This window comes from Rhinoraja longicauda, chromosome 20 (genome assembly GCF_053455715.1).
Source record: "Rhinoraja longicauda isolate Sanriku21f chromosome 20, sRhiLon1.1, whole genome shotgun sequence".
NCBI lineage: Eukaryota > Metazoa > Chordata > Chondrichthyes > Rajiformes > Arhynchobatidae > Rhinoraja > Rhinoraja longicauda.
In genome coordinates this window covers 34,989,615-35,003,316 of record NC_135972.1, presented here as the reverse complement: position 1 = coordinate 35,003,316, position 13,702 = coordinate 34,989,615, and the positions used below count along the sequence as shown (strand labels likewise).

The 13,702-nt window shown below is 57.6% G+C and overlaps 1 protein-coding gene across 5 annotated transcripts in view; it reads right to left on the bottom strand.

Moving 5' to 3' along the window:
• LOC144603720 (uncharacterized) overlaps nucleotides 1-12,941 on the bottom strand; it is a 47,788-nt gene extending 34,847 nt beyond the window's left edge. For all 5 annotated transcript variants that reach the window (XM_078417389.1, XM_078417393.1, XM_078417392.1 and 2 more), the window contains exon 1: nucleotides 12,613-12,941. Coding sequence is in view for 2 of the 5 variants with exons in the window: in XM_078417390.1 (XP_078273516.1) it covers nucleotides 12,613-12,618 (6 nt within the window). In the remaining 3 variants the exon portion in view is untranslated. The remainder of the gene's footprint in view (nucleotides 1-12,612) is intronic.
• Nucleotides 12,942-13,702: the final 761 nt, after the last annotated feature.

Below are 13,702 nucleotides of genomic sequence, written 5' to 3'. Positions count from 1 at the left end.
CACGGGTGCCATTGTGACATCACGCGCTGAAGCCCCTTCAAGAAAAGGGTTAGAAATGAAAATTAAACTTTAATATCTCTCTAGCTTTAAAAAGGCAGCTTCAATTTGAACGAAAGTACTTACAATAGTTGCCCATGTTAATGGTGAATATGGCGGTACAAAAATCGTAGCGCTTTGGTGTACCGTCAGGGAGGAGTAGGGTTTGTAAGTTATGGACAGAAACTCTTCGGAATCTTTGCGTACATACACATATACATACGGAATGTTGGACCGCAGAGTTTTAGTAGTATACTAGACCGAGTGGGCCCGTTGGGCCCGTCCTCGTAGGGTTTCCATTGTAACCGGGAGGGGAGGAAAGGGGGAGGGTTGGGGGAGGGAAGGGGGAGGGAGGAGGGGAGGGAGGGGAGGGGGGAGGGGGGAAGGGGGGAGGGAGAGGGGAGGGAGGGGGGTAGGGGGGAGGGAGGGGGGAGAGGGGGGGATGGGAGGGGGGAGGGGGGAAGGGAGGAGGGAAGGGGGGAGGGAGAGGGGAGGGAGGTGGGTAGGGGGGAGGGAGGGAGGGGGACCTCCCCTTTTCCCAGTACCCCTCTTTCCCCGTTGGGCCCGTCCTCGTAGGGTTTCCATTGTAACCGGGAGGACGGGAGGGCGGGAAGGGGGAGGGAGGGAGGAGGGAGGTGTGGAGGGAGGAGGGGAGGGGAGGGAGGGGGGAGGGGAGGGAGGGGGGTAGGGGGGAGGGGGAGGGAGAGGGGAGGGGGGAGGGGAGCGGGAAGGGGGGAGGGAGGGGGACCTCCCCTTTTCCCAGTACTCCTCTTTCCCCGTTGGGCCCGTCCTCGTAGGGTTTCCATTGTAACCGGGAGGGGGGAGGGAGGGAGGAGGGAGGTGTGGAGGGAGGAGGGGAGGGTGAGGGAGGGGAGGGGGAGGGGGGAAGAGGGGTAGGGGGGAGGGGAGGGAGGAGGGGAGGGAGGGGGAACTCCCCTTTTCCCAGTACCCCTCTTTCACCGTTGGGCCCGTCCCCGTAGGGTTTCCATTGTAACCGGGAGGGGGGGAGGGAGGGTGGAAGGAGGGGGAGAGGGGTGGAAGGGTGGAGGGAGGGGGGGAGGGAGTGGGGGAGGGTCGGATGGAGGGAAGGAGGGAGGGGTGAGTTAGGGGCTGAGTGGTGATGGAGGTTGGGATTGAGGGGGGAGAGAGTCGGGATGGAGGTGGGAAGGAGGGGGGAGGAAGAGGTTGAGGGGGAAGTGGGACCTCCCCTTTTCCCAGTACCCCTCTTTCCCCCACCACCAAGCCCCCACCGCAACGACCCCTGTTGTCCCCCTACCCAGTCCCCATTCTCAGACCCCCCCCCCATTCTCTTGGAATAAAAAAAAATACTTTTTTAAAAAAAGTGCTTTTTAATTGCTTGTTTTGAAACATTCGCGGTTAAGTGCTTTTTAAAAAAACATTCGCGGTTAAGTGCTGGTTTTGAAACATTCGCGGCTACTTAGTGCTTCTGTCAGTTGCTTTTCGAGGGAGGGAGTAGGGAGGTGTGGAGGGGGGAGGGGAGGGGGAGGGGAGGGGGAGGGGAGGGGGGAAGGGAGGAGGGAGAGGGGAGGGAAGGGGGTAGGGGGGAGGGGTAGGGAGGGGGGAGGGGGGAAGGGGAGGGAGGGGGGAAGGGGAGGGGGAGGGAGGGGGGGAGGGAGAAGGGAGGGAGGGGGGAGGGAGGGGAACCTCCCATTTTCCCAGTACCCCTCTTTCACCATTGGGCCCGTCCTCGTAGGGTTTCCATTGTAACCGGGAGGAGGGGAGGGAGGGAAGGGGGAGGGAGGGAGGGAGGAGGGAGGTGTGGAGGGAGGAGGGGAGGGGGAGGGGAGGGGGGGAGGGGGGAAGGGGGGAGGAGGGAGGGAGAGGGGAGGGAGGGGGGGAGGTAAGGGGGAGAGGGGGGAAGGGGGAGGGAGGGGGATCTCCCCTTTTCCCAGTACCCCTCTTTCCCCGTTGGGCCCGTCCTCGTAGGGTTTCCATTGTAACCGTGAGGAGGGGAGGGAGGGAAGGGGGAGGGAGGGAGGAGGGAGGGGTGGAGGGAGGAGGGGAGGGGAGGGAGGGGGAGGGGAGGGAGGGGGGAGGGGGAGGGAGGGGAAGGGGGGAGGGGAGGGGGAAGGGGGTAGTGAGGGGGACCTCCCCTTTTCCCAGTACCCCTCTTTCCCCGTTGGGCCCGTCCTCGTAGGGTTTCAATTGTAACCGGGAGGGGGGAGAGAGGGTGGAAGGAGGGGGGAGGGGGAGAGGGATGGAAGGGTGGAGGGAGGGGGAGGGATTGGGGGAGGGAGGGATGGAGGGAAGGAGGGAGGGGGGAGTTAGGGGGGAGGGAGTTGGGGAGGAGGGGGGGAGGGAGTGGGGATGGAGGTGGGAAGGAGGGGGGATGAAGGGGTTGAGGGGGGAAGGGGGACCTCCCCTTTTCCCAGTACCCCTCTTTCCCCGTTGGGCCCGTCCCCGTAGGGTTTCCATTGTAACCGGGAGGGGGGAGGGAGGGTGGAAGGAGGGGGGAGGGGGAGAGGGATGGAATGGTGGAGGGAGGGGGGAGGGAGTGGGGGAGGGTGGGATGGAGGGAAGGAGGGAGCGGGGGAGTTAGGGGCTGAGTGGTGATGGAGGTTGGGATTGAGGGGGGAGGGAGGGGGGAGGGAGTGGGGATTGAGGTGGGAAGGAGGGGGGAGGAAGGGGTTGAGGGGGGAAGTGGGACCTCCCCTTTTCCCAGTACCCCTCTTTCCCCGTTGGGCCCGTCCCCGTATAGTTTCCATTGTAACCGGGAGGGGGGGAGGGAGGGTGGAAGGAGGGGGGAGGGGGAGAGGGATGGAATGGTGGAGGGAGGGGGGAGGGAGTGGGGGAGGGTGGGATGGAGGGAAGGAGGGAGGGGGGGAGTTAGGGGCTGAGTGGTGATGGAGGTTGGGATTGAGGGGGGAGGGAGGGGGGGAGGGAGTGGGGATGGAGGTGGGAAGGAGTGGGGAGGAAGGGGTTGAGGGGAGAAGGGGGGGGGAGGGAGGGAATAGGGGCCCCATGCTGATCTGTGTATGTTAAGTGACTTGCACAACTTTAAAAAACTGGCAGTTGCCTTTCGCAACAATGTTGCAACAATCTCACACAAGCATTGTGACGTCACAAGCTGAAGATGTAAATTTAAAACCGAGCTGATCTCTGATTGGTGCACGGGTGCCATTGTGACATCACGCGCTGAAGCCCCTTCAAGAAAAGGGTTAGAAATGAAAATTTAAACTTTAATATCTCTCTAGCTTTAAAAAGGTAACTTCAATTTGAACGAAAGTACTTACAATAGTTGCCCACGTTAATGGTGAATATGGCGGTACAAAAATCGTAGCGCTTTGGTGTACCTTCAGGGAGGAGTAGGGTTTGTAAGTTATGGACAGAAATTCTTCGGAATCTTCCGTACATACACATATACATACATACATACGGAATGTTGGACCGCAGAGTTTTAGTAGTATACTAGACCGAGTGGGCCCGTTGGGCCCGTCCTCGTAGGGTTTCCATTGTAACCGGGAGGATGGGAGGGAGGGAAGTGGGAGGGAGGGGGGGAGGGGAGGGTGGAGTGGAGGGGGGAGGGGAGGGGGAAGGAGGGGAGGGGGATGGGGAGGGAGAGGGGAGGGAGGGGGGTGGGGGGAGGGTCTATTTTACTTTAAAATAAACAGCGTTCTTTGTTGAAAAGGAAATAAACTTATCTATAGAGCATCAGCTTTTTTAAAATAAATAAAATCAAACTTAATGAAAATCACATTCCTCATTTTAAATAAATGTCTTTGTTATAAATGAAATCAAACAGCGGGAGAGGCGACGGCGACTACACCTCCCGGCGGTCAGCGCTGCTGGGACGGGAGGGAGGGAGGGATGAGGGAGGGAGGAGAGTGGGGAGGGAGGTGTACCTCCCCTTTTCCCAGTACTCTTCTTTCCCAAACCACCAAGCCCCCTGTTGTCCCCCTCCCCAGTCCCCATTCTCAGACCCCCCCATTCTCTCTCCCCCAGATACACTCTTACTCTCCCCCCCCCCTTTCCCCAGCACACCCCTTTCCCCGTTGGGCCCGTCCTCGTAGGGTTTCCATTGTAACCGTGAGGCAGGGAGGGAGGGGGGAGGGAGGGAAGAGGGAGGTGTGGAGGGAGGAGGGGAGGGGGAGGGAGGGGGAGGGGGGAAGGGGGGGAGGTGGAGGGAGGGGGGAGGGAGAGGGGGAGGGGTGGGGGAAGGGGTGAGGGTGGAAGGGGGAGGGAGGGGGACCTCCCCTTTTCCCAGTACCCCTCTTTCCCCGTTGTGCCCGTCCTCGTAAGGTTTCCATTGTAACCGGGAGGGGAGTGGGGGGGAGGGAAGGGAGGAGGGAGGTGTGGAGGGGGGAGGGGGGAAGGGGCAAGGGGGAGGGAGAGGGGAGGGAGGGGGTAGGGAGGGGGGAAGGGGGGAGGGAGGGGGACCACCCGTTTTCCCAGTACCCCTCTTTCCCCGTTGGGCCCGTCGTCGTAGGGTTTCCATTGTAACCGGGAGGAGGGGAGGTAGGGAAGGGGGAGGGAGGGGGGAGGGAGGTGTGGAGGGAGGAGGGGAGGGGGAGGGAGGAGGGGAGGGGGAGGGAGGGGGAAGGGGGAGGAGGGAGAGGGGAGGGAGGGGGGTAGGGGGGAGGGAGGAGGGAGGTGTGGAGGGAGATGGGGAGGGGGAGGGAGGGGGGAGGGGAGGGGGGAGGGAGAGGGGGAGGGGGAGGGAGGGAGCGTGTAAGGGGGAGGGAGGGGGGACCTCCCCTTTTCCCAGTACCCCTCTTTCCCCGTTGGGCCCGTCCTCGTAGGGTTTCCATTGTAACCGGGAGGAGGGGAGGGAGGGAAGGGGAGGGAGGGAGGAGGGAGGTGTGGAGGGAGGAGGGGAGGGAGGGAGGGGGTAGGGGGGAGGGGGAGGGAGGGGGGGAGGGTAGGGGGAAGGGGGAAGGGAGGGGGACCTCCCCTTTTCCCAGTACCCCTCTTTCCCCGATGGGCCCGTCCTCGTAGGGTTTCAATTGTAACCGGGAGGGGGGAGGGAGGGTGGAAGGAGGGGGGAGAGGGATGGAAGGGTGGAGGGAGGGGGGAGGGATTGGGGAGGGAGGGATGGAGGGAAGGAGGGAGGGGGGGAGTTAGGGGGAGGGGGAGGGGGGAGGGAGTTGGGGAGGGAGGGGGAGGAGGGGGGAGGGAGTGCGGATGGAGGTGGGAAGGAAGGGGTTGAGGGGGGAAGGGGGACCTCCCCTTTTCCCAGTACCCCTCTTTCCCCGTTGGGCCCGTCCCCGTAGGGTTTCCATTGTAACCGGGAGGGGGGAGGGAGGGTGGAAGGAGGGGGGAGGGGGAGAGGGATGGAAGGGTGGAGGGAGTTGGGAGGGAGTGGGGGAGGGTGGGATGGAGGGAAGGAGGGAGGGGGGGAGTTAGGGGCTGAGTGGTGATGGAGGTTGGGATTGAGGGGGAGGGAGGGGGGGAGGGAGTGGGGATGGAGGTGGGAAGGAGGGGGGAGGAAGGGGTTGAGAGGTGAAGTGGGACCTCCCCTTTTCCCAGTACCCCTCTTTCCCCGTTGGGCCCGTCCTCGTAGGGTTTCCATTGTAACCGGGAGGAGGGGAGGGAGGGAGGAGGGAGGTGTGGAGGGAGGAGGGGAGGGGGGAAGGGGGAGGGAGAGGGTTAGGGGGGAGGGGGAGTGGGGAGGGGAGGGGAGGGAGGGGGACCTCCCCTTTTCCCAGTACCCCTCTTTCCCCGTTGGGCCCATCCCTGTAGGGTTTCCTTTGTAACCAGAAGGGGGGAGGGAGGGTGGAAGGAGGGGGGAGGGGGAGAGGGATGGAAGGGTGGAGGGAGGGGGGGAGGGATGGAGGGAAGGAGGGAGGGGGGGGAGTTAGGGGAGGAGGGGTGAGGGAGGTGGGGAGGGAGTTGGGGAGGAGGGGGGGAGGGAGTGGGGATGGAGGTGGGAAGGAGTGGGGAGGAAGGGGTTGAGGGGGGAAGGGGGGGAGGGAGGGAATAGGGGCCCCATGCTGATCTGTGTATGTTAAGTGACTTGCACAACTTTAAAAAACTGGCAGTTGCTTTTCGCAACAATGTTGCAACAATCTCACACAAGCATTGTGACGTCACAAGCTGAAGATGTAAATTTAAAACCGAGCTGATCTCTCATTGGTGCACGGGTGCCATTGTGACATCACGCGCTGAAGCCCCTTCAAGAAAAGGGTTAGAAATGAAAATTTAAACTTTAATATCTCTCTAGCTTTAAAAAGGTAGCTTCAATTTGAACGAAAGTACTTACAATAGTTGCCCACGTTAATGGTGAATATGGCGGTACAAAAATCGTAGCGCTTTGGTGTAACTTCAGGGAGGAGTAGGGTTTGTAAGTTATGGACAGAAATTCTTCGGAATCTTCCGTACATACACATATACATACATACATACGGAATGTTGGACCGCAGAGTTTTAGTAGTATACTAGACCGAGTGGGCCCGTTGGGCCCGTCCTCGTAGGGTTTCCATTGTAACCAGGAGGGGAGGAAAGGGGGAGGGTTGGGGGAGGGAAGGGGGAAGGAGGAGGGGAGGGAGGGGGGAGGGGAGGGGGGGAGGGGAGGGGGGGAGGGGAGGGGGGAGGGGGGAGGGAGAGGGGAGGGAGGGGGGTAGGGGGGAGGGAGGGGGGAGAGGGGGGGATGGGAGGGGGAGGGGGGAAGGGAGGAGGGAAGGGGGGGAGGGAGAGGGGAGGGAGGTGGGTAGGGGGGAGGGAGGGAGGGGGACCTCCCCTTTTCCCAGTACCCCTCTTTCCCCGTTGGGCCCGTCCTCGTAGGGTTTCCATTGTAACCGGGAGGAGGGGAGGGCGGGAAGGGGGAGGGAGGGAGGAGGGAGGTGTGGAGGGAGGAGGGGAGGGGAGGGAGGGGGGAGGGGAGGGAGGGGGGGTAGGGGGGAGGGGGAGGGAGAGGGGAGGGGGGAGGGGAGGGGAAGGGGGGAGGGAGGGGGACCTCCCCTTTTCCCAGTACTCCTCTTTCCCCGTTGGGCCCGTCCTCGTAGGGTTTCAATTGTAACCGGGAGGGGGGGAGGGAGGGTGGAAGGAGGGGGGAGAGGGATGGAAGGGTGGAGGGAGGGGGGGAGGGATTGGGGAGGGAGGGATGGAGGGAGGGGGGAGTTAGGGGGGAGGGGGGAGGGAGTTGGGGAGGGAGGGGGAGGAGGGGGGGAGGGAGTGGGGATGGAGGTGGGAAGGAGGGGGGATGAAGGGGTTGAGGGGGGAAGGGGGACCTCCCCTTTTCCCAGTACCCCTCTTTCCCCGTTGGGCCTGTCCTCATAGGGTTTCCATTGTAACCGGGAGGGGGGGAGGGAGGGTGGAAGGAGGTGGGAGGGGGAGAGGGATGGAAGGGTGGAGGGAGGGGGCAGGGAGTGGGGGAGGGTGGGATGGAGGGAAGGAGGGAGGGGGGGAGTTAGGGGCTGAGTGGTGATGGAGGTTGGGATTGAGGGGGGAGGGAGGGGGGGAGCGAGTGGGGATGGAGGTGGGAAGGAGGGGGGAGGAAGGGGTTGAGGGGGGAAGTGGAACCTCCCCTTTTCCCAGTACCCCTCTTTCCCCCACCACCAAGCCCCCTCCGCAACGACCCCTGTTGTCCCCCTCCCCAGTCCCCATTCCCAGACCCCCCCACCATTCTCTCTCTCCCCCAGACACACTCTCAGTGCTTTTTTCGAAACACTTGCCCCGGTGGCCCACGAGCATAGGGGCCCAATGCTGATCTGTGTATGTTAAGTGACTTGCAATAAAAAAAAATATTTTAAAAAAGATAAGTGCTTTTTAAGTGCTTGTTTTGAAACATTCGCGGTCACATAGTGCTTCTCACTGCGATCTGTTAGTGGTGCTTTTCGAAACAATGTAGCACCCATCTCAAACAAGCATTGGGAGGATGGGAGGGAGGGAAGGGGAGGGAGGGAGGGATTGGGGAGGGAGGGAAGGAGGGAGGGGGGAGTTAGGGGGGAGGGGGGAGGGAGTTGGGGAGGGAGGGGGAGGAGGGGGGGAGGGAGTGGGGATGGAGGTGGGAAGGAGGGGGGATGAAGGGGTTGAGGGGGGAAGGGGGACCTCCCCTTTTCCCAGTACCCCTCTTTCCCCGTTGGGCCTGTCCTCATAGGGTTTCCATTGTAACCGGGAGGGGGGGAGGGAGGGAGGAGGGAGGTGTGGAGGGAGGAGGGGAGGGGGGGAGGGGAGGGGGGAAGGGGAGGGGGGAAGGGGGTAGGGGGAGGGGAGGGAGGGGAATCTCCCCTTTTCCCAGTACCCCTCTTTCCCCGTTGGGCTCGTCCCCGTAGGGTTTCCATTGTAACCGGGAGGGGGGGAGGGAGGGTGGAAGGAGGTGGGAGGGGGAGAGGGATGGAAGGGTGGAGGGAGGGGGCAGGGAGTGGGGGAGGGTGGGATGGAGGGAAGGAGGGAGGGGGGGAGTTAGGGGCTGAGTGGTGATGGAGGTTGGGATTGAGGGGGGAGGGAGGGGGGGAGCGAGTGGGGATGGAGGTGGGAAGGAGGGGGGAGGAAGGGGTTGAGGGGGGAAGTGGAACCTCCCCTTTTCCCAGTACCCCTCTTTCCCCCACCACCAAGCCCCCTCCGCAACGACCCCTGTTGTCCCCCTCCCCAGTCCCCATTCCCAGACCCCCCCACCATTCTCTCTCTCCCCCAGACACACTCTCAGTGCTTTTTTCGAAACACTTGCCCCGGTGGCCCACGAGCATAGGGGCCCAATGCTGATCTGTGTATGTTAAGTGACTTGCAATAAAAAAAAATATTTAAAAAAAGATAAGTGCTTTTTAAGTGCTTGTTTTGAAACATTCGCGGTCACATAGTGCTTCTCACTGCGATCTGTTAGTGGTGCTTTTCGAAACAATGTAGCACCCATCTCAAACAAGCATTGGGAGGATGGGAGGGAGGGAAGGGGAGGGAGGGAGGGATTGGGGAGGGAGGGAAGGAGGGAGGGGGGAGTTAGGGGGGAGGGGGGAGGGAGTTGGGGAGGGAGGGGGAGGAGGGGGGGAGGGAGTGGGGATGGAGGTGGGAAGGAGGGGGGATGAAGGGGTTGAGGGGGGAAGGGGGACCTCCCCTTTAGGGATGGGGGAAGGGATGGGGGAAGGGATGGGGGAAGGGGGGAGGGAGGGGGACCTCCCCTTTTCCCAGTACCCCTCTTTCCCCGTTGGGCCCGTCCCCGTAGGGTTTCCTTTGTAACCAGAAGGGGGGAGGGAGGGTGGAAGGAGGGGGGAGGGGGAGAGGGATGGAAGGGTGGAGGGAGGGGGGGGAGGATGGAGGGAAGGAGGGAGGGGGGGGAGTTAGGGGAGGAGGGGTGAGGGAGGTGGGGAGGGAGTTGGGGAGGAGGGGGGGAGGGAGTGGGGATGGAGGTGGGAAGGAGTGGGGAGGAAGGGGTTGAGGGGGGAAGGGGGGGAGGGAGGGAATAGGGGCCCCATGCTGATCTGTGTATGTTAAGTGACTTGCACAACTTTAAAAAACTGGCAGTTGCTTTTCGCAACAATGTTGCAACAATCTCACACAAGCATTGTGACGTCACAAGCTGAAGATGTAAATTTAAAACCGAGCTGATCTCTCATTGGTGCACGGGTGCCATTGTGACATCACGCGCTGAAGCCCCTTCAAGAAAAGGGTTAGAAATGAAAATTTAAACTTTAATATCTCTCTAGCTTTAAAAAGGTAGCTTCAATTTGAACGAAAGTACTTACAATAGTTGCCCACGTTAATGGTGAATATGGCGGTACAAAAATCGTAGCGCTTTGGTGTACCGTCTGGGAGGAGTAGGGTTTGTAAGTTATGGACAGAAATTCTTCGGAATCTTCCGTACATACACATATACATACATACATACGGAATGTTGGACCGCAGAGTTTTAGTATTATATAGATAGATAGATAGATAGATAGATGGAGTAACACTATAGAATCCTCAATCAAAAAACATCTTGTGGGCTATATTGACCAGAAACGTAACTGGACCAGTCATTGTACACCAATCAGCCAAAACATTATGACCACCTGCCTAATATGCTGTTGGTCCTCCGTGTGCTGCCAAAATAGCGCCGACCCGCCGAGGCATGGACTCTACAAGACCCTGAAGGTGTCCTGTGGTATCTGGCACCAAAACATTAGCAGCACATCCTTCAAGTCCTGTAAGTTGCGAGGTGGAGCTGCCGTGGATTGGACTTGTCGATCCAGCACATCCCACAGATGCTCAATCGGATTGAGATCTGGAGAATTTGGAGGCCAGGGCAACACCGTGAACACTTCATCATGTTCCTCAAACCATTCCCGAACAGAGTGTGCAGTGTGGCAGGGCGCATTATCCTGCTGAAAGAGACCACTGCCATCAGGGAATACCATTGCCATGAAGGGGTGTACCTGGTCTGCAACGATGTTTAGGTAGGTGACACGTGTCATATTGACGTCCACATGAATGGCCGGACCCAGGTTTTCCCAGCAGAATATTGCCCAGAGCATCACATTCCCTCCACCGGCTTGTCGTCCTCCCACAATGCATCCTGGTGCCATCACTGCCCTCGCTCATCGATGAGCCTTGGGCGTCCAAGACCCTGTCGCCGGTTTGTGGTTTGTCTCTCCTTGGACCACTGTCGGTAGGTACTCACCACTGCTGACCGGGAGCATCCCACAAGCCTTGCCATTTCAGAGATGCTCTGACCCAGTCGTCTGGCCATAACAATGTGGCCCTTGTCAAAGTCGCTCAGGTCTTTACTCCTGCCCATTACTCCTGCATCCAACACATCAACTTCAAGAACTGACTGTTCACTTGCTGCCTAATATATCCCACCCCTTGACAGGTGCCATTGTAACAAGATAATCAATGTTATTCACTTCACCTATCAGTGGTCATAATGTTTTAGCTCAGCGGTGTAGACTGTAACAATAAGACAAATAAGTGGATGTGACTGATGGCTAACAACCACTCCAATCTCACCCTGGCACACCAGGGATTTGTTGGAATGCTCTCCAATGCCTGGATTGTTGCAGTTTGATCTGCACACTAAAAGTACAACACCTTCCAAAACAAAACAGCTTGTAGGTTGTCATTCCCTCCGTCTACTTGCACTACAACCCTGTAGTTAGTTGCCAAGGCTACTTACACTGTACAGGTTTCAATCACTAAGCCAAGGAAGATATCAGAAAAATGGGAATGCTACAAATACCTCTCCATGCCACACACCACCCTGACTTGAAAATGCAGCAGTATCCCCCATGCCCAAATCTTGAAGTGCCTTCTCTGGGAAGACGCGTGCCAGCAGGGCTGCAGCAGCTCAAACGGCAGCTCACCACCTACCCTCTCTCTCAGGCACGGCCACACACAATCACCTCCAATAAATTTTTAAAATACCAATTTGACTTTTGAATCCATTTTAGATCCACCTTCCTCAAAACGTGATGGTGATTGTTCACACTCAGATTAAATAACATTTTGATTACTATTATTATCTGCTATACATTTGGATAGGCATATAGATACGGAATATGGATTATGTGTAGGCAGATAAGAGTTGGTCTGAACATCATGTTTGGCACAGACAATATGGGCAACAGGGTCTGTTGCTGTGCTGTACTGTTCCATATTCTATGTTGCAGATATGATTGCTCCATGGAAAGTTTACTTTTTGTTCTGGAGGATATGTTTTCTGTGCAGTACGACTGACATACTACAGCCAAGTCCAGGTTATTAATGTAATTATGAAACAAGTACCCAAGCTAACTCACATTGAATCCTGGGAGGTCGCAGCGATTTGATTTTGTAGTTGGAGTTTTGCCACCAAAATTGTCCACTTTAAAGTAAATGAGTAAACTAGGAATTCACTGGTCACAGCGCACAACCAGACCACTTCATTCTTCTCGCTAAAAATGGAAGTAGCTGGACAAACTCAACGGGTCAGGCAGCATTTGTGGGGGAACGGATAATGGAAAAGTTCTCTGTCCATTTCCCTCCACAGGTATATCCTGACCCAAAGTTCCTCCAGGTGCTCTTTTTTTGTGCTAGATTCCAGCATCTGCAGTCTGTTGCATCTCCAACTCATTCCTCCCCGATTTCTTATGTGCACGCAACTCCAAATAATGTAACTATTTATTAACATTTATAGGCGTAGTGTGGTACAGTACGTATTTAGTGCTTTTTCCACTCACGACGCTGAAAAGTTTACAGCGGACAACATCAAGCTGCTGAGGACTTCTTCAGCAAGTTAATCATTACATTAATCAGCAAAATATTCTGTACTCACGTCGAAACAAAAACTCCGTGCACCTCGGACGGGAGGTCCGTCCAGCTTTGCCAAGGAAGGCAGAGGAGAATAAACCTGATTAATCTGCAGCCCTAATCCCAAAGGCGTTTAAAACATTATTGTAGAATGGGACAAACTGGAAATACAAACCAGTAATGCTCACGGCAGAACCCGGTGCCAAAATTACATATATTTATGATTAAAGAGATAAATCTCCAGGTTCTCATTGCATTCACCCAAACACCAAACCTGCCTTTCCCCATGTACAACATTGGGGATTAAAATTGCATTCAACGTTGCGAGATGATAGCTGGTGTGACATTTTTGTTTGTAGATGATTTCCAATAACGCCAGCAATGGTCGGACCAACACAGGCTGACCCAAGAACTTACCGTCATGATGGGAAAGTTTGTCTTAGATCAACCATGCATCTTCCAACTTATGGGCGCGGGTGGGGTTTTTTTCTGAACGGAAAATGTCCCAATTCGGCAGCATGGTTTTAATGCCCGATCCTCGCTGGAGTTTTACACGGCATCGAACCTTTCAGCTGAACCGCAGAGTGGATCCAATGCCGCGCCCACAGCGGACTAGACCAGACCAGACCAGACCACGGGACCCGGCCACGCTTGGCAGACACACTGCCCCAGTTCCACAACCTGTGGCGCCCGCTTCACAACCCCACGACCAAACGTAGCCGCCCGCATATCATCAACCTAACAACAGTGACCCCCACCGCCCGCTTCACGCGAGGCGAAGCTGGGAAGGACGTCTCAACTTCAATGAGTCGGTGAATTAAAAATTAGCTGAGCGGCAGAGAAGCTTAAGGACAACATGTGTGGAGTATCGCGGGAGTGAATGGTGAGCTGGTTGTGGGAGTCCGTGTGGTGACCACGGGAGGTCCAGGGAAGTGTAAGCTGCCAAACAGTTCACCAACACACAGCGCCGCCACTCTTGGAACAACTCCAGCACCGCACAGGTCCTGCCCAGCCCACAGATGTGTACGGCCCGAAGATAGACACAAAATGCTGGAGTAACTCAGCGGGCCAGGGATAGAAGTAATGCTCTCCAGAAATGCCGCCTGACCCGCCGAGTTACTCCAGCATTGTGTGTGTCTATCTTCGGTTTAAACCAGCACCTGCAGTTCCTTCCCACGCATGTGTATAACCCGTGCAGACGTTGGAGACCGGTGGGATGGATTTGCTGCGAGGCTGTAGACAAATTCTGCCATGTGGGAACTCGGTTCGCGGCTGTATTCCCGAACTGTTCACAGGAACGAAACCTTGACATAACCCAGCGACGACTTGGACCAACTCTGAAAGGGGGGGAGAACAATGTAGGGAAGTATTGAGTCTCAGGTCAGATGTATCACAACCCAAAGGCAAGTAACCGAAGGCGCACAACGCTTGCGACTACATCTCATCTCCCTCCAGCGCCTGCCACCCACCTCGACTTCCCGCAATTGTCACACTAATCGCCCCAGAG